Genomic DNA, 24,613 nt, shown 5'->3' on the forward strand with positions numbered 1-24,613 from the left:
CACCACTGCTCCTAAATGAGAAGAGCCAGGTCGGGAAGCAGGCAAGGGCCAGGCCCACAGTGCCCTGGCTGCAGCACCGCCATTCCCAGGGAAAGCCTTTATCCCAGGAACAATGCCCTTTTCCAGCTCACCCTCGATTCCCCGAAGCTCTGAGGGAAGAATAGGAGGAAAGCTCTTTTATTTCTTTTTAACATCTCTGCTTTGTTATTCTTTTCACAGGCTTCCCAGATTTGATGGCTGCAATAGTCCTCTTGTTCTCATCTGCAAAGGGCTCTCCTGCTTTCCCCGATTGTCTCCAATTCTGATCTTTGGGTTCACCTTGGGGATTCATTTCCCTTCTTCAACCTAAAATACGCACTGTTCCAAGAATAAAACCGTGTTTTGATCCAAACCATCATTCAAATTCACTGTGCTCCATCAAACCATTTGGATGGACCACCTTTTATCTCCCTTAGTAAACCATCTCTTTGCCTAAAATCCCAACGCTGACCCCACCAGGTGTTGTTGTGAAGACACTCTCCACCTGTACAGATCTCACCCCAAACCCTCAGAACAGTTCTGGAAATTAAACTTATTGTTTCTTTGGGGATTGAGCTCTCAGGATATGCAGTCATGGTGTTGGATGTGGCAGCAGACCCTTCCTTCTCCCCCCACCCTGTTTTCCAGCAGTTGGCCCCAGTGATCCTCAGGTCCAGAGGAGGATGTGGCAGAGCCCTCTGGGATGGGGGCTTGGTGTGGACCATGCTGGTATCAAGGGGCACAGCCACTCCCTAGGCTCCCAAAACACAGCCTGGGTGAGGTGGCAGCTCTACCCAAATTTCTTTTGCTGTCATCAGACACCCGTTCCTCTGTCTGACATCAAACACCGTGGTCTGCCTGTTTCCCCAAGTATAGAGACGAGCATTGGTTCCATTAACTAGCAAACCCCAGCATTTATCACTCCAGCCTCACTTCAAATGAACTTCTCTTCTTTGGGGTCTTTTTCAGCCCACAAAACCAACTGATCCACATCACTCAATAAATAGCACTGGTGTTGTCACCCAACGCCCCAGTCACGTCCCCAGCTCCTCCTCAGCCAGCACGGATGTCCTCACTGCCATCCTCATTCCCTCCCTCCCAGCTAATGATGCTGTTAATGAACTTTTATTCGGGGGGAGAGGAAAGGAGCTGGAGAGAGGAAGCTTTGCAGGCAGAAGGGAAGAGACATTCCTGCCTCAGTCATCAGGCAACTTTCCCCTTCCTCTTGCTCACTCCCTCGCTGACCTTTGGCTGAGTCTGCCAGAGCTATAAAGGAAAAGGGAAAAAGGAAAAAAAAAAAAAGAGAAACTAAAAAGCAAGAGGAGCTGAAAGGACAGGCAGAGGGAATGATGTTATCTTACCTCTGCTAATGATTTCTGGTCAAAGGATGGGTGGATGAAGGCAGAGGGAGCTGTGCAGGATTGTGGGCAGCACAGAAGGGTTTTGCTGGGGGATGCCCAAGGGGGAAGGAGTCAGGGATGAGGGGCTGAGACTGTATATGGGGACATACATGCTGATCAGCAGAAGGAGAAAATACCCATGGTGCGTGCTACTGCACCTTGTGAATCTGTCTCAAGGCATGTGGAGGTCCAAATCTTACAGGCCATGGTGACACCCCCTCCTCCCTTGGCACAAAGGCCATATGGTTCATGGAGCTCACCAAGAGATGAGCACTCTGCATAATTAGGGACTTTCCACACCCCCATGGAGCACCCAGCAGGGCCAGCCTGTGCAGATGCCCCTGTCCTCTCCTGGGTGCAGCTGGAAGAGCCCACCAGCTCCTTGGTTGTGTCTACAGCCTGGCTTTGGTTCTGGCAACCATCTTGGAGCCTGGCACCTATCACTGCTGCTAAATAGGTGATCCTGTTCCCCTGGGCTGGCCCTGTGCACCAGGATTAGCTGACAGCATCAAAAAACAGTGGCAAGAGCCATGGAAGAGGAATAGCATGAGTCAAGGTCAGAGCACTGCAGAGTGAGCAGTCACAGATCAACCATTTTGGGGCAGGAGTGCTGGGAGAGTCAGGCTCACCCATGTCAGCTAAGCTAAGAGTCTTAGAATCACAGAATGGCTTGGGCTGGAAAGGACCTTAAAGATCTTATTATTAAAGGTCATCTAGGAAAGTCATCTTCTCTGACAAAACAACACCACAGGGACAGACCTGTCCTGCTAAGGAACAGAGATGTATTTTTAAGTGCAAATTTATGCATGACATCTTGATATAATTAGTAAAGTCTTATTATGGAGCTGCCCTGTAGCAAAAAATATCCCTGATACATGAAATTCATATCCCCTCTGCTCACCTTTAGGTCACCACCATGTCCCCACATGCCAAAAAGGTGACAAGAGGGACTGTGATGGCACGGTAAGGGCAGACAGGAGCGGGCAGGGAAAAATCCTGGCAGAATCAGGACTGGGTTGTGTCACCAGTATGATGGGAAGCAGAGGGAAACGGGGACTTTGCTAGACGTCAAGATCTTCCCTGTAAGGTGACACATACCTCTGTGGGCAGAGATTTTGGGGAAGTTTGGTTATTTTTAGTGTTCCTGTCCCACCTCCTCCTCTGGATATGTGTGCCTCATCACGATGCCTGTGCTCCTCCTCACAGCTACAGTCACCATCTGTGAACCCTACCCACAATATTACCAACAAGACAAAACGTTTATAGTGTGTTTGCATTCAGAGAAAACTTCCCATGCACCTAAAAAAGTCATCACCAGCACTTTCTTTATCCCCCCCCTTGCCCGAGGTCTAGCGGAGAACTTATTTTACAGCGAGTTATTTATGGCCTGACAGAAGCACCACTGACAATTTGAGATTCACAGCTCCAACCCTGGGGAACGAGACGGGTTTTTCTGAGAAAACCTTCTACAGGCAGCAGCAGGAGGCAAAACCATCTTTAAAACAGGATGGGGGGAAGCCCTCTCCTCCTCTACTGAACATTAACACTTAAGCTGTCTCTTCTGAACATACTCACTGAGGTTTCTGCCACCACCCTGAGCCGTGGGGAAGCTCAGGGTCTGACTTGAGCTCATCAGGAGCTCAGGGTCTGAAATGCCCTCAACGCTGCTGACAGGGCTGGGTTTCTTCTTTGCTAGGTGGGGAGTAAGGGCATAAGGGACTTAGTTTCTCTCCCTCTTTCCTCCCCTCAGTCTGCCTCATCCATTCAGGTGGCTTCACCTGCCTTAAGAAGCTTTTTAAGCCGCTTAGGTGGGGAGGTGGGGATTTTCACAACTTCGGGATTTGCAAACTCAAACACTGGGTTTGCCATCCCAACTGTTGGTCTTTGCAAACCCTCGGACAAAAGGAGCACGTGCTTTAATTATTGTGCTTTAATGATCAGAAACACAACATGGAGGAAGAGCCAAGTATCCCTGCAGATGTAGGTACCTTTGAGGTGAGAAGTGTTGATGCTGGCAAGGCAAATCTCTAGGAATCATAAAGCAAACACGGGATCCTAGAATGGCTTGGGTTGAAAGTGATTTTAAAGATCATCTTGATCCAACCCCCTGCCATGGGCGGGGATTTCTCCCACCAGACCAGGTTACTCAGTCCAACCTGGCCTTGAACACTTGCAGGGATGGGGCAGCCACAACCTTTCCACTGTCATCTACGAACCGTGGGCATCTCCAAACTGCAACGTGACAGCTTGGTGGAGAAGGACAAACTCTGAAGGCATTTACCTCCCTGAGGCAGGTATAGATGGGGCAGACCAGGACTCGAAAGGGCTCTCCAGTGCTGCTCCTCATGGTCCCGAAGACTTCACAGAGGAAGGTGATGAAGCCCAGCCAGCGCTCCACGTCCCGCTGCTGCAGCTCCTCCCGCATGGTGAAATCCTTCTGCAAGAGGGACAGAGACAGGAGGCTGCATCAGCAAAACCACATCGCCACGGAGAGGCAACGGCTGTCTAAAGAGAGAATTAGGAGGAAACTGAAACTCAGGGTGGGGGGAGGAAGACAGACAGACTGACTCTTTGGTAACAGTGGGGAGGTTACTCAATGCACGTGGAGTGGCTGGGGTTTCAAAACAGCAAAGCCTCCAGAAGGCAGGTACTGTAGAAATACCACCAGCTCCTGCAATAGCTGCCATGGCTTGCACTAGAGACGGTGTCCCCTGTGCCCTGCTGTCCCTCTAGGACAGACACAGGGACTTTTTTTCCATATGCACAACCAAGACCTTAAATAAAATGCAGGGGAAAAGCTGGTGGCCATGCTGGGCTTGGTGATCCAGGTGGACCTACTCAGCCCATTCATTCCAATATCTTCAGCAGACTCAGTGTCTGGCCAGGAACATCCTAATGGTCTGGCTGCTCGCTGGTGTCTCACAAAATAATGGCAGAGACTGGCTCCCTGCCCAACCAGAAGATCAGGGCAGCCTGGGCTTGGCATTAAAAGGTCACCCTGCTCCTGAGCTGATGGTTGCTATGACTAAGGATTATCCCAGTGACGTGATTTATGGATCAACATCAGGAGGAAGCATGCAGGGAGATAGATGCCTACCCATCAGTCCTCCAGCTGGGGAGAAAACAGGGGTTTGTCCAAAGGCAGGATGTGAAAAGGGACGTTTGTGTTGGGAGTCTGTGGCAAAGAGCACGGGACAACACAGAAAAGCAAATAAAAACCTTTCTTGAGGATGGCACAAGGGAGTGCATCGTGCTCAGAGTCAAGAAGGTTTCCCTGGGCTCTAAGTGATGCTGCAGAGCTTCTTGAATGACATCCCATGTGACTCTGCTTGTCTGTCTCCATAGTGACCTTTCCCTGGTACTAAAAATTAGTAGACACTAAGCAGGGGAATATTAAAGCAGAGGACAAGTTCGTTCTCCACACCGTGTGTTCCCAGGGTGGGTTTCACAACATTTGAAATCCAGCAACTAAATAAATCATCCTCTATCTTTTTCATCTGAGTTTGTTCCTCCTGCCTGAGACAGAGGGCCTTGCTGCTGCTCTCTGCAAAGCCAGGGGAGATACAAAAGCCACCACAACAAAGTTCACCCTCGTGCCCTGGACAAGACACAGGAGATCTTTCATTTAGAACAAAGGTAAGTGAAGCAGCTACTAAAGAAAGCCAGGCAAAAGCACAATGATTATTTTCATGACACAACTTCATGAACAGAAAATCCAAGGCAGGAGCTATTTATATGTTGCATTACAAAAGGAAAAATAAAATATGTATTTGCATATGCAGGAAAAAGACTTGTAAAATAACGAAGGCACTTATTAGCCAAACAGTGATGACTAATTCCTCTCTACACCCATTTCCATAAGTGAGTTGCCCAACTGTGTCTGCGACTCCAGCGTCAACCTGCAGCCAAATCCTGTTGGGTCTTCCCAGACTCTCTGGGGGAGTTTGCAGAGTTCATCCTTTCATTATCCAGCCAGTCCCTGGGCAGTGATGGAGGAGTTATTTGCCAGCTCAAGTTATCATCCCAGAGCTACCAAATTACTCATTTTGGAGTTTTCACTTGAATTTTAATGCAAAAAAGAAGTCAAAGAGAAATGATGCCCTGAATTACTGAGAAATTAAAAAACCAAGCGAGAGCATTCCATGCCCCTCATCTGCCTTGTCCACCGATAAAGTGGAGGAAAAAAGCTCCCTTTGAACCCTGGAGCATTTCCTTGATACTCTGAGACCTCTCCATCCCCTGGCACTGTTTCCTGCATCTCATGCAGCATTCCACCCAGCTCCAGCCCCCAACCCATCCTGCCCCCAACACTCCCTGTCCTGCCTGGGAAAGTCCACACTGATGTACCTGGGGAGCTGCACTGTATTTTGGGATCCTTGGGGCATGCTGGGAAATTCCTAGCAGCTTGGGATAACTGCATGGGCTCTGTGGTCCAGGATTACCGGGAAAGAACAAAAACCACTGCAGGAAACTCTCCCCCTTCCTGTTTCTGCTTCAAACACAGTGTCCTGCTCTGCAACCTTGCAACAGAGAAAACTGAGACTTCAACATTTTCTCTTAAAAAATATTTTCTGTAAAAAACCCCAAACAATCAAACCAACCAACCCCCTAAAAATTCCATAAAACAACCAGCAAACCAAACCAAACTCATCAGGCCTGGGATGGGAGCTGGGCAAGAAGGGAAGTCACCACTCATCACTCTCTTTTTATTATCCTGTGGGTGATGCCACTCAGCAGAGACATGAATGAACAAACTGCCCCCAACTTTGCAGCTGAAGAAGACCCTTGTAAAAGAAAAGGAACTGGGGTCCCCTGTCTCCTTCAGTCACAAAAAAGCTTGTGCAGACTTTGATGGACCACCATGAAGGACGGGAGAGGGGGATGGAATGTGGGATGGATGCAGAAGTCACCGTGATCACTTTCACCCAGAATGTGATGCCACAGTAGGAATAATTTTGCTCCATCTGCAGACTCAGGTTGGGTCAAATTTTGAAAAAGGAGATTATTTGCATGCACTCTGTAAAAGAAGGGGGTGATACGGATTCCTCTGACAAAGTAGGAAAAGAACCTTCCTAGAGGTTTTCTAGGCCACACCTGCCTACAGGCCAGGGCTGGGCCTGGCAGGAACTTCCATGGCAGCTGGACTTGCAGTGCCAGGACTATCTTGAAGCATCCTGACAGACCCATCTGCTTCAGATTTGGCATGAGGGGTGCACGAGGAAGGTGTTCCGTCCTTAAATTTGGGTTCCAGACAGCAGCTTTGACCAGTACCACAGAGTGTACAGATGGGCAAGCCAACCTGAATGCCACCCATGCAGAGGTGTCCCACCTCCCTTGGGGTGTCCATGTCTGAGGAGACCATCCAGGTTGTTTGATCCGTGGATTTACACGAGCAATTCACCTGGTTGCAGGTCAGCCATGCTCCCAGCAGGACCTGAGACCCTTGGAGAACGTGGAGACCAAAGGGTGTGCAACCAAAAGGGATGAGGCAGAGCAACCACAGGGGAAAGTTGAGGAGCTGGCCAGCAGGGAAGAGTGGCTCAGCAGGGAACAACCCCCACGTCCTGCATGCCCGGGGCACTTCTGATGAAGCCATGCCCTGACCTGCAGACCTCCACACACCAGTGACAAGCCTTGAGGGGGCTGAAAAGCTCTGAAACCAGACTGCTGGGTCACTGCCCTGCCCAGTGAACTTTATTTGCTCTGGAAATGCCTCATGGAGTTATATAAAAATAACCTGTGGATTGGCTTGCCCCATGCCTAGGTGGTGATGTCAGGGCAGCAAGCAAATTATCTTTCATCAGTTTGGCTGTATTTTTAAACACAAATTGTATTACTAATTTGGGGGTGCTCTGGCCTGTAGATAATCTGGGTGTGTTTACGGGATGACCTTCATTCAGTACCTATAGTTTAAAATAAAATGTATTTATACCAGGTAGCAGGGTTGACCACCCTTCTCTGCCTGGTTTGGGAGAAGAATTCATCGGGAAACCACGTGGCAAGTGGGAGGATGCCAAGGGGACCTCTAAAGAGGTCTCATACAGGACAAGTTTGGGGCATAAACCTGAAGGCTGAGCATGTTCATCATGTTGGGTCTCACCATATGTGATCAGTAGGTCAGGGTGGCCTGTATTCACACATCATAGAGATGGCCCATGGCTCAGCCCATCTTCTGACATCCCCTGTTGGACCCTTTGTAAGCTTGGCTGAAGTTCCTGCCAGCAATGGAAATTCAAAACACCTTTATCTTGGGCGTCTCCACTCCTGCACCCAAATGAAAGCCCACTCCTCATCCCAGTGTAGGTGCAGGGCATGCAACACTATCCTGAGACCTCTCCAAGCCTAGGACCAAGCTGGAAGAGCCAAGAGGAATGGCCATTCCATGGGAGAGGAGGCAGACCCATCCTCTAACATTTTTGGTGGGCAGCAGAGTCAAGTGGGATGAGAAGCAGCGTTTTGCCATCAGATCTAAGCCCTCACTCCAGCCCAGACAGCTGCAGCTGAAAATTCATCCCTTGGGAGTTTGCCACACTTTTTTTAAGGCGAGTTCCAAATAACTTTTCCCCAGATCTGGGCCCACCGACTCATGGCTGACTCTGTCAGCAGCAACTGAGGGTAAAAGTTTAGTGTGGGATAAAAATGAGGGTTAATTTAAGCATCGCCACCTTCTGATGGAAAAAAAAAAGACACATTTGGGCTTGTTGCTCTGTAAACACAGGGCTCTTCCTCTGGCAGCTCTGCTGTTTACTCAGTCATTGTCAAGGAGGCAGGAAATACTGAGTCAGAAATACTGCACAAAAAGAAATATATAATGCTTAGATATCCGTGCTAGGAGCTATATAAAAAGCTGAGAGAGGCTGTGCTAAATAGTTGATCTTCCTGGCAATGTGCTGCAAAAGGCTGGAGCCCTAAATGGCTCTTTGGAAGGGGCCTGAGATAAATCAAGTGGGTTGGAGGAGGGAGCTGGTGGGTAGAGGTTGAGACAGCCGCCGTCCTTTGCTGCTGTCCTGGAGAAGCACACCCTCCACCCGCTCCCTCCCCAGACCTTCCTAGACTCCATAAATGATATTTTGCACAGTTAACATCACTGCATTGCTCCTTGCTTACAATTTAAATTCTACTTGTATTTAGGTCCTGGCTAGGAGGAGGTTCTGCAGTGTAGCTTTGCTTTCTGAGGAGTATAACCCAGTGAGATGAGTAGTTTGTAGCACTGGCATTCAGAAGAAGCTCAGGAGGTGCTGGAAGAATTTGTGACAGTACAGGGAGTGATCAAACTGCTCTGCCCATGGATGGTCAGGGTCTCAACGAGCTCCTCTGTACCACTCACAGCTTCACTGGGGATATTTCACTCCATGGACACCACTACACAAACTCCTTTGCCGGAGATGGTGGGACATGGCAGGACCATCAGCTCTTCCATGGGCTCTGCTCTCCCTTCAGCCTCCCACAGCAACACTCCAGGCCTCTCTGTCTGACCCAAGGACAGAACCACACTGAGATCCCACCACACCATTCCTGCCCACGCTGCCAGTACAGGGACAACAAGACAAAGCAGAGGAAGATGATGATAGGAAACCTGCTTTGAGCCAACAGTTTCCATGCAGGACCTGGAAAAGAGCAGCACAGGAGACTGAGGTTCATTTCCAGCCCTGTGTGGGCTCCCATCACCTCTGTACCCTGATTTCCCATCCAGCAAAGGGGAATGATTTACTCATCTCCCTCTGCAAAGCGCTCTGGGGCGTGTGACTGAGACATGCAAATCATGGCAATTATTATGACTCCAAGAAAGGAGCTATTGACATTTAAAGCAGATAAAGCTTTTAAATTACAGATGACACCCTGTGCCCAGCCTTGCAAAGGTCCTGGCTTCACCCAGCCATGAGGCATTTCACTCCCACAGACTTTCATCACGTTGTTTCCTCCAGGCTGGATCTGCACCCCATGAACGTGCACCAGCTTCTTCTCGGGGTGCTTTGGCCCTTTTGGGAAGGGGAGGAAATCCCATTGGTGGCCCTCGGTGTGGACCTGATTTCATGACGGCCACAGGTCTGTGAATTATTTTAATCAGAGAGTTCTCCAAAATGCCTTGCACAGTGAAGGTCCAGGTTACCAGGGCTGTGACCATCACCCCATGGACACCTATCAGTCGATCACCAGACGACTTGTAACTTCCATTAGATGTCACTGACCAATTCATAGAATCACAGAATCATAGAATGTTTGGGTTGGAAGGGACCTTAAAGCTCATCTTGTCCCAGTCTCCTGCCATGGGCAGGGACACCTTCCACTAGACCAGGTTGCTCCAAGACCCATCCAACCTGGCCTTCAACACTTCCAGTGATGTGGAATTCTTCCAATTCTACAAGAACAGGTCACCAAAGATCCTTCAGCCACCAGGCTGAACAGTGCTTATTTCTCTCAGAAGAATCTGGGCAGGAAGGGGAAAGTAAGGTCAGAAAACTCCCGGTTCTTCTAAAGGATAGGCAAACTCCCAGGATTAGGAACACAATGATTTTTAAATTCCCAGGTCTGGGTAACTGAGGCAGCTGATGATCAGAGCCAACAGGAGCTGTGGGCACTTCCTGTGTCTACAAACACCCCGAGGTGACCAAGCGAGTGGTCACTTGAACCTCCTGCCCCCTGGTCTCACCGTGACCTCTCTATATCTGGCTCCCAATCTGGGATCAGCAGCAATTACCCACCCAACGTGGGCGTCTCATGGCTTGAGCTAGTGATGTCTGTGAGGTCCTTGGGGGCTTCGGAGGTGCAAGCAGTTAATTATTGATTTATCTCAGGTTTAAATCACCCTGGTGGGGACGTAATGACGGATGTGCAAATAAAAATGTTGCTGTTAACCTCGCAGTTGCTAGAGATCCTGGAGGACTGTCTGGGTGAAGGCTCTGAGCGGACCAGGAGGGTGAATTCAGCAGCATGGTCTGTGCACTACCAACAGCAAACACCACTTTGCCCTGGGTGTTTGCCAGCACCTCCTCCAGTGCTACCCAGGTGACGGAGTTGTCTTCCTTGTCACTTAATTTTTATTGCCACCCTTCCTATCTCACACCTTTCCGGATTCCCAAACACGTGCCAGGGTGTCAGCTCAGCTGGATAACAGCAGTTTATCATCACTTTAAAGGCTTGTTATCCCACGAACCCAGACACAGCAAAACATCATTACCAGCCTCAGCTGGATCTTACAGTGAGCAGAGGGACACAGACAGATCTGCAATCTGCAGGACACACAGATAGGGAACTAATGATGTGTTTGGGAACCAGAAGCCAATCTCTCAGTCCTGTGAAGAGGGACTGGAGAGGAGACAAGGGACCACAAAGAAATGCAAATTAATTTCCTTGTTGGGTTGTCATCAGAGCAGCTGGGGCAACCGTTTGACCCAGCCCTGCAGACACCCCATGGCTGTAATGCCCAGAGGAGGCAGCTGTCACTCAGCAGCCTTGCTCCTCTGCAGCATTTCAGAAGATCCTTGTTATATTCATTTAACTCATGTAAGTCTTGCTACTGTGGGAACCTCAAGGCAGTGATGTGCCCTTTGCCTTTACAAGCGTGTGTGGGAAACCCTGGGCTACCTTCAGATGTTGGGAAACAACAAGAGTCCTCCCCCCTGTGATGGGGACAAAGCATCCATGTCCCTTAGAGCATCCCAAACCTAGGCCAGCAATCCCCTCCACCACTACCATGGAGGTGGTAGGAAGAGAGGGGATCAAACACAGTGGATCCCTGCTCATCCCAGCAATCTGCAGCAGCACTGACACCCCAGCTCCATGGAAAAACATATTAATGTAAATCTCTCACCCCACGGGCAGGAGCTCAGTGTAAAACCATAATGGTATGAAGAAATCCCACAAAAAAATATTTGGAGGTTACTTTATATGGGTGGGGATGGTTTGGTGGGCAGTTAGCAAACCCTTCCCCACATTAGGGCAGGGTCTGAGTCTCAACACCATCCCCACATCTGTTCAGAGGTCACTTTTGTGCCTGAAAAAATGCCCATCCCACTCCCAACACCAACTTGGGGTGATGACTGGGAACACCAATTGTGGCTGACAGATGGATCCTGCTTGCAAACACCACATCTTGAGATGTGTGCCCAGCCTTGCAGCCTGGGAGGATGCAGGAGGGACCAGTTGGATTTTGCCAGCAGGATGCATTCTTATTCTAAGCTCTGCACAAGCAATGTGTCCTCTTTATAAGGTGGAGGTGACAAGAGATCTATGGGGACAGGCCAAGACAGGAAAGAGGGATATAAGAGGAGGAAAAGTGGCTCTGGAAGCAGGTGCTGCTTGGTCCAGGCACCAGGGCTGGAGGAATTCCTCCTGCACTCGAACTGAAGCTGTGTCCATTGAAAGGCCAGCCTGTCTGTGGATGAATGAAACCAGCTGGGGAAAAGCAGGCAGCTAATCCTGTTTGCCACCGGGAGCTTTTCCGCACAGGCGCTCCTGGCTTACACTGGCTCAGTCCGAGGAGGGATTTTCCTGGGTGCCTGGCAGCTGGCAGCAGAATGTTCTCCTGTGGGATGCTGACACCTTCCCAGGAAGTACATGCTTGGTGGTGTTCACCATGAGATGGCACTGGGACCATCAATCTGCTGAGCTGGCTGTGGAGTGTAAGGCACTGAGGCTTGGCCTCTGCTTCTCCTCAAGCCAGGACCAATGGATGAATGAAGCCCCCCAGGCTTTCCCCATCCCCAAATCCTGCCCCTGAAGTGGAAGCTCTCAAACTCTGCGATGCAGGGAAGCTGACAACTTTTGGATGGATGTCAGTGCACAGAGGTGGCTATAAATAGGTCCAAGAGGTATGAGGCATTATAGAATCAGGGTTGGAAAGGACTTTTAAAGACCATCTCATTCCAACTCCATGCCATGGGCAGGGACACCTTCCACTAGCCCAGGTTGCTCCAAGCCCCGTCTAACCTGGCCTTGGACACTTCCAGGGATGAGGCAGCCACAGCTTCTCTGGGCAATCTGTGCCAGGACCTCACCACCCTCACAGACAGCAATTCCTTCCTAATATCCCATCTGACCCTGCTGTCTGCCAGTGGAAAGCCATTCCTTGTGTCCTGTCCCTCCATCCCTTGTCCCAAGTCCATCTCCAGCTCTCCTGGAGCCCCTTTAGGCCCTGGAAGGGGCTCTCAGGTCTCCCTGTAGCCTTCTCTTCTCCAGGTTGAACACCCCCAGCTCTCCCAGCCTGGCTCCAGAGCAGAGGGGCTCCAGCCCTTGGAGCATCCTCCTCTGGACCCACTCTAACAGGTCTTTCCTGAACTAAGGACTCCAGCGCCCCATTATGGCCAGAATTCTTGGCTCCCTCCTTTACAAAAAAGCAAAAAACCCAGAAAGATGGATGCACAAAAACTCGGTGGGTGGGAGAGCACGGGGGTCCGTCAGGCAGTTGTCCAGATTCGTTGTGGGATGGGCTTTCCTTTCATCTGCCCAGAGAATGAACCACATGGATGATCAAGGAACTGGAGGAGTTAACAGACTCCCAGCCAGAGATATTTGTGGCACCCAGAGTTCGTGTAAAGTTTCATACCGGGACCCTTTACTAAATTCTTTTGGTCATGGGAGAAAACACTGCAACTGTTTAGTCTGCAGGGAGGTGGTGGCTCTGGCCCAGCACTCAACGTCGCTGAGCAAACACGCTGGAAAGCAAAAAGGCTGAAAACCCTCTTATCTCCTCTGTCTGCTTTTCACTGTGTCCCTCCCACCACCATGACCAGGCATTCGATGGCCATTGGGTACCGGTGCTGGATCCTCTTGCTGGAAAACACAGGTCTGGGATGGGGGACAAGAGACCCCTAAAAATCAAGACCTGAAGGTGAAGTACCAGTCTGCTAAAAAATGTTATTTACGCAAAGGAGTTCAGAAAAATCTTCCTCAGGGGCTAATATTTACAAATTCTATGCAGCCAGGGAGCTTTTGCTATAAGAAATGTTGTTGTTTTCTTTCTTTCTTTTCTTTTCTTTTTTTTTTTTGAGGGAGGTAAAAGATGCATTAATCTTTTCTGCTCATCCCTTGAAGCATGTAGGTATGGAGCACCTTACGATGCCCCCGAAGTTGCCTATCCATGCTGGGAAAGCTGAGATTACAGAAAAGACTTGTAGAAAACAACATCAACCAGCAAAAGCCTTCGATCCCACCATACTTTGCATCTCTTTGATCCCTCCATGCCTTGTATCTCCAAAGGGATGCTCATGATTACCATGACTCATTTTGCAGCGTATCAGAAGACTTTGAGCATCACTGTATGGTATGGGTTGGAATATTAAAGAGATGCAAAGAAACACACCTTACTCTTATTAACTGGGCAGAAATGGAAAGGTTTTGTTTTTCCAGCCTGACACTATTTCCTTAGCTGATGGGCACTTCACTCCCATCGTCTTCACTTTCAGTTCCTGCTGCTCCTGGACTGGAAGTGTTATCATAGAATCACAGAATACTTTGGGTTGGAAGGGACCTTAAAGATCATCCTGTTCCAACCCCCCTGGATAGGAAGGACACCTTCCACTAGATCAGGTTGTTCAAAGACCTGTCCAACCTTATCTCTGGGTTTGGACTCCCAGCGCTGCCTCCTAGGCCCTCTTTAATAAAAAATTAATACGTTGAGCAATAGCTATTGAAAAAGAGGAAAGAAAAGTGAAGGAATTTATCACTGGGAGGGGAAAAGGAAGCACTGTTTTTGGATGCTCAGTGAGGGCAGAGAGCATGGGGGGACCCCATGGGTGGCAGAACAGCTGATGAGACCAGAGGATGTGTCAAGATGGGGCAGCACCATCCAGCCTCACATTCTTTGCTCCTATCCCCAAGACTTAGGTGCTGTGTTTTGCATCAGTGTCAGGTCTGGCAAGCTGGAGGACAGGGACTTGAAATAATTCTGATGTCTCATTCCTCACACCCCAAGTATCTTCTGTCTCCTCTGCTCCTGGGACTTACCCTGCTGAAGCCCCTTTCCACCATCATTTTGCAATTTGCTTGTTCAAACGTCAGCAGCAGGAAAAGATGAGGCTGTGCAAAATGATCCCCCTCAGGGGAGGTAAAAGGGATGTGGACTTCATGGAAGCATTGATCCTCCAAACTCAGATTTTGACAGAGAGCAACATGCAAAAATATCCACCAGTGAAAAAAAAACCTGAGCCTAAGCCTGGCTGGGGGATGATGAGGGTGCTCAGGCTGCAGGTCACACAGGACCATCCCTTTGGCTGCCACCACAGCATTAAAGTCCATCTGGTTGGAAACTGAATCTTGTACAAATTCCTGTGATTCAGCTAGAAAACCTTAAACCAAGAGATTTCCTCCTGGTGAGCACAACAGCATCCCCTGTATGTCATGGGCCTGTGTCCAAGTGATGCCAGGGAATGGGCAAAGCACAAGCTATCTCATTTTCCCCCTTTCCCAGGAAAGAAAAAGAGCATTGCCCTCTCCAATATCCTCCTACCCAAACTCCATCTCTGGGTTGATGCTGACATGTGTGTCTGCTCTGGCCTTGGCTCAGGAGGTGATGTCCCTGGTATGTGCTTCTCCAGTGTCCTTCTGTGTCAGAAGGGTGATGCTTCATTTACTGTCAAAGTGACTGGGGGATGTGGGGGTTTTCAGGAGGGGTCACAATCAGGGTGATGCATCACAGGGTCCCTAGTGAGCCTCCAAAAATCCTCTCCTCAGGTGAGGTGAAGAAGTGAAGCACCTGAGACTAGGGCTGGGAATCCCAAGGGGGCTGTGGGTATGGGCAGCAGGGGTCTTCCAACCCTGCAGCATCCTGAAATCCCCACCTTGGGGTGCCTGCAGCAGCCTGAGCCGGATTTATGTCGGTGCAGGCAGGAGCAGATGGTCTGTCAGGAGGGTGCCTTAGGCCAGCTGAGTCCCTGGGCTGGCAGGAACATACTCCCACATCCCGGGCTTGGATTTGAGCCTTTCAGGAGCAAATGGAGAGTAGGAGCTGATGCCAGTCCAGCCTGAGCTGGAGGGATCTCAACACTGAAGTGTCCCCCTCCCTTTCCTCACCTCTCAGTCAATACATAAATGAATTTTGAGGTTCATTTTTTTTTTATCCCTGCCTCTCCTGGCAGGACCCCCAGCATCCTCACCTACCATCAATGGCTGGGGGCAGCTAGGAGCCCACCCCAGTGGCAGACTGCTGCCTGGCTTTGTCCCAGCGCTGCAGGCAGGATGCAGGCAGGCTGAGCAGTCTACAGTCTCCACCTAGAGCCCAGCAGAGCCTCTGCTCTGCACTGCAGCCCCACACACAGGGTGTGCACAGGCCCCACCACCTTAAGCCCCCCGATCTGAACTTGGCTGTGCTTTTAGCAGGCAGCAGCAGCTCAGCCAGGGATGCTCCTGACATTCCTCACCAGCAGCCTAGAGGACCAAAAGAAGCCTCTGCTGAGTCCCACCACCACTGGAAGATGCTCATATAGGGCATCCACTGCCCAGCAGAGATGACAGACACCAGGTACCATCCCTGAGGACACCAGGTAACATCCCTGCTGGAGCAGGGGCTGGTCCCCACAATGGCCTTGAAATCTTGGCCCCTCCAAGGTGTAAAGGATCCATGAGAAACCCCACATTGTTTATTTACAGAGTACAGCTAATGGCTATTTCCCACAACACACCTGAGCACTGCAATAAAAAACCTTACCAGGACAACGAATTAAAGTCAGATATGCCAGTCTTTAAACTCTAAAGGTTTTTTTTTAGAATCTTAGACCTGCTTCCCATCAATCTCTCAACTGCATGATGCACTGCTACCCTGAACTAAACACCTTTTCCGTCAGAGCCATGACTGTAGCTGCATCAGATGGACTCCTGACCCCAGTGACCTGCAGGGCTGTGGGGACAAGCCCCTTGGCATCCCCTGTGACACTTGCTGCTACATCACTGGCCCTGTGGCCACCTCCAGCTGCAACTCTCCTTCTCAAAAGGGCTGTGATCCCCAAAACTCATCCCTGGGCTCGGGCTGACACACAGCGCAATCCCACTGATAGTTTAATTTGGGGTCTGGCTCAACTACTCCCAGCTCAGAGACCTCCTAGTGCTTGTGGGGCACAGCTCCTGTCTGCATTCTCTCCGTCCTACCAGTGGGAAATTGCCTCCCCTTCCCCTTCATTAAACCCCTAGATCTCGGGCTACACCCCTTTCTGTGCTCCGCTAACCCCCCTCATCTCACCAGCAGCCTCCGAGGAGGTGCTGCCCGGCACCACCACTTTCCTGCGTCATGGAAAGGCTACAAATGGCTCCTGCAGCCGCCGTTCCGCCCGGGAAAAGCGGCGAGTTTAAAGCAGGCAGCTCGATATTTAATCCAGGGCTCTCCAGTAACTCCCGGACCCGCACGGGACCCGTCTGCCAGCGGCTCCCGTAACCTCCGCGGCAAAGCCCGGCGTTGTTACTACGGGCAGACACAGCAGAGGCTTGGCCGGAGCCAGGGGTGACGGCAGGGACAGCTCTGAGTGATGCCCAGCTCTGCCCTTCACCTGCCGGCGCAGGCAGGCAGCCAGCCCGCTCCCCTGGCTCCCTCTCCTGCCTGATGCCGACACTTGCACGGGTTCGGCCCCGGATGACGGCGCAAAAGAAGACCAAAAAGGAAAAAAAAAAAAAAAAAAAAAGAAAAGGAAAAAGAGAAGAATTAAAAAAAAAATAAAAAAATTAACCTTATAAGTTATAGGTGTTAATATATGTAATAAGTAAATATATACTAACACATAAGGGAAATAAGGAATGATCGAACAGAAAAATAATAAATAATATTTAAAATGAAGTACCAAGAATAGTTTTTAGGGAGGAAGGTGATCAGTGAAGGGGAGAGATTGCTGATATCAAAATGTAACTGTCTAAGCTTGATGCAAGCAAGGTGTATTTTCATAAAGCTGGTAGAATTTCATGCATGTAGGTCATGCCACGAGGTGAGAGGTCCAGGTTGACTTCAAAAGAACTCAGAAGTACTCTGGCATTTTTATGAGTTTACTCTTAAATTATTTGGAAGTTTAATAAGGGGTTCTCTATTAAGGTATGTCAGGGCAGGTTTAGATTGGATATGAAGAAAAGGTTCTTCCCCCAGAGGGTGGTTGGGCACCAAACAGGCTCCCCAGGGCAGTGGTCATGGACCAAAGCCTCCAGAGCTCAAGGAATGTTTGGACAATGCTCTGAGGTACAGGGTGGATTGCTGGGGTGTCCTGTGCAGGGCCAGGAGTTGGACTGGATGATCCCCTGTTGGTCTTTTCCACCTCAGGTTTCTATTCTATGATTCTATAAGTAAAATAATAAATACCCCGTTACGGAATTACAGAACACTTTCAGAGACACAAGTGTGGGCAAACAACGGGGGATGTTCTTTCCTTCCCACTCTTTTTCTCTGTGCTTGAGAGCAGGAGGATGCAGGATCCTCAGAGCCACCCACAGGGGCTTCCCATCAACCCCTGTCCCCCTCCAAGCACTACATATATATGTGTGTGCATGAATGTAGAATTGCCTTTGAATTCCCTGAGCATACAGAAAATAAATCTCTGCAAAGCTGCCCTTAGCAGGCAGAGTCCCACAGTGGCTTACAAAAGCAGGACAGCGCTGTCTGTATCAGACATGTGAGGCAAAAAGGTTTCCAACTTCTACAAGCTTCTGCAAACCCCCAAATGAAAGTGTTTACACAAGGGCAGCATCATTTGCTATTTCTCTGCTTGTGCTGGGCTCCTGGGGGGCTGGCAGAGCCCCCCCCCCCCAACCCTGAGGTTCACTACCAAGATGTTCCTCACTGCCCTTGAAGAGTTGTGGGGAGCAGATTGAACTGGGGAGGCTTTCCCCATCAAATTGTCACTTTGCAATGGGAAGAGCTCATCAAACTCTTCTGGAAGAGTAACCAAAGGCTGCAACATTGGGCTTACACACTGTTTGAAGAGATGGATGTGGTGCTGCTCCATGGAGCTGGGCGAGTGGACCCTGTGGCACACGAGAAACACACCTTTATATCTTCAGGATTTGCTCCTAAAGGGTCCCCTAAAGGGACCTTTTTTCCTCCCTGTCTTTCAGTGAACCAACCTCTCTGGTGTCTGCTGGGCAACGTCTTTCCAGAGACAAGGAGTAGTACTGCTCTGTTTTGTGTGCATAAACTGGACCATCTGTAATTAAATTGCATTAAAAACACCCAGGGAAAGAGGGCTGATGGGTTTTTGCAGTCAGTGCTGGACATGGTGTACAGGTCAGATGGTCGCCAGCTGCGCTTGGATCCTCCTGCCTCCAGCTCTGCCAAACCACAAACCGTTCCTCACCAAAACCTTAATTATGTTGAAGGGGGGAAAAAAATCTGCCTTTCAGCATCAACCATTAGCGTATTACTTAAAATAACATAGAATATCATAGAATCATTAAGGTTGGAAAAGATTTCTAAGATCATTGAGTTCAACCAACTTCCATGTCCCAATTCCCACAGTGTCTATTGTTACAACTTAGAACCCCTTTGATGCAGAAAGGGTTGCTTTCACTTGAGGTTGTTTGCTCAAAGAAGAGGAAGCCTACAGGACAGGAAGTATTTCAGCTCATTCCTCCCAAATCCTCATGCTTAGCATGGTAAACACCTCACTTTGCACACTCATTTACTAAAGGGAATCCATAAATTCTCCAGTACCTCGTGCCACAATGTCTACATCCCAAGAAATGATTCATCCTAAATGCTCCTCTTCCGTCCTCCACCTGGGATGACAACAATGGACTTTTGACCACCTTCCTGGTGGAGCCTCTCCAGAAATGCTCACATTGACCATCTCAAATCCAGGTGAGTTCACTGAAACCCAAGAGCAACCTCTGCCAAACCCCACAGGATTTGTCTTAAGTTCATCTCATGGGTCTAGAGGGGAAGCCACACAAGGAGCAGCTGAGGTCACTTGTCCTGTTCAGCATGGAGAAGAGGAGACTGAGGTCAGATCTTATCAGGGTCTGCAGCTTCCTCATGAGGGGTGGAGGGTGAGACACTGATCTCTTCTCTCTGGTGACCAGCAACAAGACCTGACAGGACAGCATGGAGCTGTGTTAGGGAATGTACAGTCTGGATACTAGGGAAAGGTTCTTCCTCCAGAAGGTGGTCAGGCGCTGAACAGGCTCCCCAGGGCAGTGGTCACGGCCCCAAGGCTGACAGAGCTGAAGGAGAATTTGGACAACACTCTCAGGGACAGGGTGGGATTGCTGGGGTGTCTGTACAGGGCCAGGAGCTGGACTTGATAATGCTTGAGGGTCCCTTCCAACTCGGGATATTCTACGTTTCTATGAAGTTTCTACAACCAGAACCAAGCACAGCAGTGACCAAGGAAGGGCCATTTCTGGGTCACCAAGAGGTTAAAGTAAGACAATGAAGAAACCCTGTGTGGGTGTGCAGCAGGGTATGTGTGGGTGTGCAGCAGAGTATGCCACAGGGAATGTAGCAGGATGTGCAGTAATGTGTGCGACAGGGGTGCAGTAGGGTAGGCAGAAAGGCAAGCCATAGGGTTTGCACTTGGATGTGCAACAGGGGAGGCATTAGGATGTGCATTAGGATGTGTATTAGGGTATATAATAGGGTATGCATTAGGATATACCATATGCTAGGCATTAGGGTATATAATAGAGTATGCAATAGGAAAGAATTAGGATATACCATAGGGAAAGCATTAGGGTGTGCCATAGGGTATCCAACAGGATATGCAGTAGGGCAGGCAATAAGGTGAGCCATAGGGTATGCATTTGGGTGTGCAATAGGGTAGGCATTAGGGTGTGCAATAGGACGTGTATTAGGGTATGTAATAGGGTATGCATTAGGGTATGTATTAGGGTATACCACAGGGTAGTTCATAGGGAATGCATTAGGATATATCATAGGGAGTGCATTAGGATATGCCATAGGGTATCCAACAGGATATGCACTAGGGTGCACCACTGAGTATGCATTAGGGTATGAATTTTGGTATACATTAGGGTGTGCCCTAGGGTATGCCACAGGGTACCTACCCAACAGGGCATGCAGCAGGATGTGCCACAGGGTATGCAACGGAACCAGCCCCTCTCCACTGGCACCAAGGCATTTCCACCAGGCACTGGCTCTCTGCAGTGGGCTCTGCTGCTGCTCTGTGTTGGGATGTTCATTTCATGATGGGTGGTTGTCCTTTTTTTTTTTTTTATTATTATTAAAAGAAGGTATCAGCCTTCTGTTTGATGTGCTGTTGGCCGTGGTTGCTAAGGGGAGCAGTGTACAATTACAGCCCCAGTGATGTCCACTCTAATAATACACTTGGCTCTGCATAGCTCAGATGCAGACACAGCTCTGCTATAAAGAGCACGGTTGTTCCAGCAGAGGAGTACTCCAACTTATGTTACATGTGAAGGGTTTGTGGCACATTGCTTAACACCCTCCAACTGAAAAAAAAAAAAAAAGAGCCTGGACATGCCAGTGAGTGAAACTGACAACCAAAAACCTCTCACAGGAGACTTACTTTTAATGTATTAATTAAGAAGGTATTTCTAGAGGCGTGAAGAAACTGTATATGTGTCCACTAAGATGTTCTTGCATGTCCCCAGCCATTCAAGCTCCCCAGGCCCAAGTCACTCAGGCCTATCCCAGGGGCTCACACAGCTCAAAATCGCTCCTGCTACCAAAACCCTAAGCCAAACTCAACAAGGAGAAAATCAAACCCAAATCACAGAATCACTGAATTGTTTAGGCTGGAAAAGCCCTCCAAGATCATCAAATCCAACCATTCCTCCAGCACTGCCAAGTCCGCCACTGACCCACGTCCCCAGATGCCACATTCACATGCCTTTTAAATCCTTCTAGGAATGGTGCCTCCACCACTTGCCTAGGCAGTCTGTGTCAAGGCTGGACAACCCAGATGCCAAATGACCCCTGCAGTGCCCAGCTCCCTCATGGCAGCATCTCCCCAAGCTTACCAGCTCTCTACTCCACAACTCCCCTTTCCACATCACTTTTCCTGAAAGGTTCACAGCACCCAAACTCAAGACTCAGTCAAAATTTTGGACTAAAACACAAACTGAGGGATAAATTCAAACCACAATTTTCCTGACAGACCCCCTTAGAGCACGAAATGTACCAACACTGGCTGGGAGGAAGCTTTTAGAGGAGCTGCTGGCAGGAAGGGGGATGATGTGACAACATTCCAGTGCTGCAGCACTGGCATCTCTTTTGGGATCAAAACAAGTCCCCTGAGATAAGTTGTGAACATGTGCAACCCTTGAGCATGACTGCCTTGTCAACAGGTGAAAATATAAGAGGATCCAGGTTAAAAGGAGAGTTTCCTGCCTGTTCTGCAGCAGAAGGCCTTGTTGCTTGTGTTAAGGTCCAGTGGGGCACAGGGACGCTGTCTATAGGCACAGGGACGCTGTCTACAGGTAGAGGGACACTGTCTATAGGTAGAGGGACACTGTCTATAGGTAGAGGGATGCTGTCTATAGGTACCAGGATGCTGTAGGGCACCTCAGCAGGTTAATGCATTAATTTCTGAGATCCTCTGGTGGGGCAGAGCTGTTGCCTTCACAGTCCTGAGAGAAAGGGACAAACAAGCCCCTACAAAACAGGAGCATCTGCCGGGAGCAGATGGGGGGGCGAGAGCTCCAGCCCCAGGCGCCAGCAGCACGGGGAGGGGATCACGTTGATCCCGATTTATCACACCCCGGCAGAGTAATTCCCCAGCTCGCCAGTGCCCAGCGAGCCGAGCTCCTTACGTCCGGGGATCAGATTAGTCTGAAAGGTGCTACAGAGACACAAATCCTGCTCTGGACCAGGCGTTTTATTAAAGGGGTGTTGTTTTTTTTTTGGGTTGGGTTTTTATTTTGGTGGTTTTTTGTTTGGTTTTTTTTTTTTTTTGATTAATGGTAAATTATCTAGAAATGGCTGATGGAAAATATCTGATGTGCTGGAGGGGTCAGGACTGAAGCTAGGTAATGTTAAATCATCATTCATATATCTATCTATCTACCTATCATAATATATCTATATATATATTAAAAAAATCAATATTTATTTTTATATATAAATCTATGGGTATATAATAATTTATATCAATGTATTATTATATCAATAGGATATCCACATTACTCCATAATACGGTATAATATCCAATATGCCTTACTGATATTGATAATACATAATAGATCAATTCCAATATACCATATTGATATTGATAATCAACCCCCTTACTTTATACCAAGGCAGTTGGAATGACTTTTGTGCCTCATACCTGAGTCTGTCTCCAGCCAGAGCTATCAAGCTTGAATACATAAAACAATTCCTGGTTTAGGGCTTAACCAAAGTATTTAATGAATCTGTGTCAGTGCATCCAATTGTTTTGGTTGGAAAGAGAAACTGTGCTTAGAGAAAGTCAAAATCCTTTACTATCAGAAAGGAAATGTTAAATTATTTAATTTCACATAGCACTTTGCTTTTGACCTGTGGTGATCTGTCACCTTTTGTCCCATGAAGACATTTATAAAAGATGTGCAGTTTGGTGCTGAACAAATCCCTTCTGCATCTCTCTCCTTGCTTCAGCACATGAACTTGATCACCCGCACACCCTGCTCACTCTTTGCACTTCATTTCTCCCCATCTCTCCCCAGTAGACACCATGCTCCAAATCACACTGTGACTGGCTACATGTTCCCGAGAAGCACTTTGAGACTCTCTGGAGATAAGAGATATATTATTTATCCTCCTACATTCATCCTGTGAAGAGCCGAATGTGAATGCACTCGTTCTTGCCCATGATGCTGCAGTACAAATCAGTTTACTGGGTCTGTTGGCATGGGTGGAAACGCTGGGACGAGAGAATAAAGCAAATTGGAAGAGTCCTCCCTAACTCAGGACTCTCATCAGCCTCAATATTTTGCCAACACCCTGCTGCCCCTGGCCGTCGTTCCCAGACTTTATTTTGGATTTCCTAGGTCGCTCAGCCAAACAGGAAGAGACACAAGAACCACCTGATATGGGAAGAGTGGGATGTACAGAGGGTTTAGAGCTCCCTCCAGCCTCTTTGCTGCTAAATCTGGGACTGATTCTGACTGCAATTTGACTCATTCTGATTTATAATAGCTTTGGAAACAAAGTGATCTGGAGAAAATCACCACCTGGTACAGGCAATGGGCAGGTTTGTGTGCTGCCCAAGGGCTTTGCAGGGCAGAGAAGAGAAGGAGTGGGCACAGGGGTAGAGCAACGACAGAAGCAAAACTTGAGCAGAAACTTTGCAGAATTATCTTAGGTTACATTAAATATTGATTTTCATAATTTTAATTTGTTCTTTATTTCTCTGCTTGCTGTGATGCCCAAAGGCCAACTCAGTGTACAGAAAGCCAGGCACAGCATCCAAGACAGGATCTCCAAAAACAGCAGCAAGAACAATATCAGTCAAAAAACTGGAGCTCTGTATGTCCCCCAGATGAGATGTGTGTGTATGGGGGAACGGCCAATGGAAATGAACATTAAATTAAGGATGGAAATTCATGGTTTCAACTCTGTCTCCAGAGGCAGAAAGTTGGAGGTTCCCAGAAAACAACCCCCACTTTGATGGTGGTACTACAGTAAAAAATGCTCTTCTCAGCAGACCATGGGCAGTTGAGGACAGCCTTTTTCCCCCATCATCCACCACTATCAGAAAATCATCTAGGATGGAAAAGACCTCCAAGAACATCAAGTCCAACCATTAACCTCATGGACCAGCTATCAGAGCCACTGCTTTTTTTCTGCCCCCCTGCAACTTTGCTGTCACTGACGGTTTAGGAGCAGAACAACCAACCAGCTCTGCAGACATCAGCAAACAAGCCACACAGAACAATGGGCGAAGACACAAATTACTCCAGTTTTGTTTGCAACCAGAAACCAAGAGCGAGCCCTTCAGCCAGGTGATGCAACCAACGGCCCACTCAGGGACCCTGACTTAACTTGGAGTTGCTGGTGCTGAGATGGACCCTCCACTCTAACAGCCCACACTGTAAGACCCTCCCAGTTCACTTCTCTTCATGCCATGGGGATGCTGCCTCAAACAACTGACTCATTTCACAGATGGGCCCTGGTGTGAGATTCTGTAATTCCATGTAGAGTTCATGAAATAGGAACAAAGAGCAACTTGACAATGCCCTCAGTGCCACATTTTCTATGGTAACCACAGACAAAATGGCAGGTACGCTTCCATTCTCTCATCAGTTGGGTTCAAAGGGAATTTGGAAACAGC

At 48.8% G+C, this 24,613-nt stretch overlaps 1 protein-coding gene across 5 annotated transcripts in view; it reads right to left on the reverse strand.

Moving 5' to 3' along the window:
• The window catches only part of CTIF (cap binding complex dependent translation initiation factor), a 147,768-nt gene that overhangs the window by 16,885 nt on the left and 106,270 nt on the right, over nt 1-24,613 (reverse strand). For all 5 annotated transcript variants that reach the window (XM_051803690.1, XM_051803689.1, XM_051803687.1 and 2 more), the window contains one exon: nt 3,700-3,855. In XM_051803690.1, coding sequence (XP_051659650.1) covers nt 3,700-3,855 — 156 coding nt within the window. The remainder of the gene's footprint in view (nt 1-3,699; nt 3,856-24,613) is intronic.

Source organism: Manacus candei, unplaced genomic scaffold (assembly GCF_025592945.1).
Source record: "Manacus candei isolate 608988 ecotype Guabito, Panama unplaced genomic scaffold, ASM2559294v1 h1tg000059l, whole genome shotgun sequence".
Classification (NCBI taxonomy): Eukaryota; Metazoa; Chordata; class Aves; order Passeriformes; family Pipridae; genus Manacus; species Manacus candei.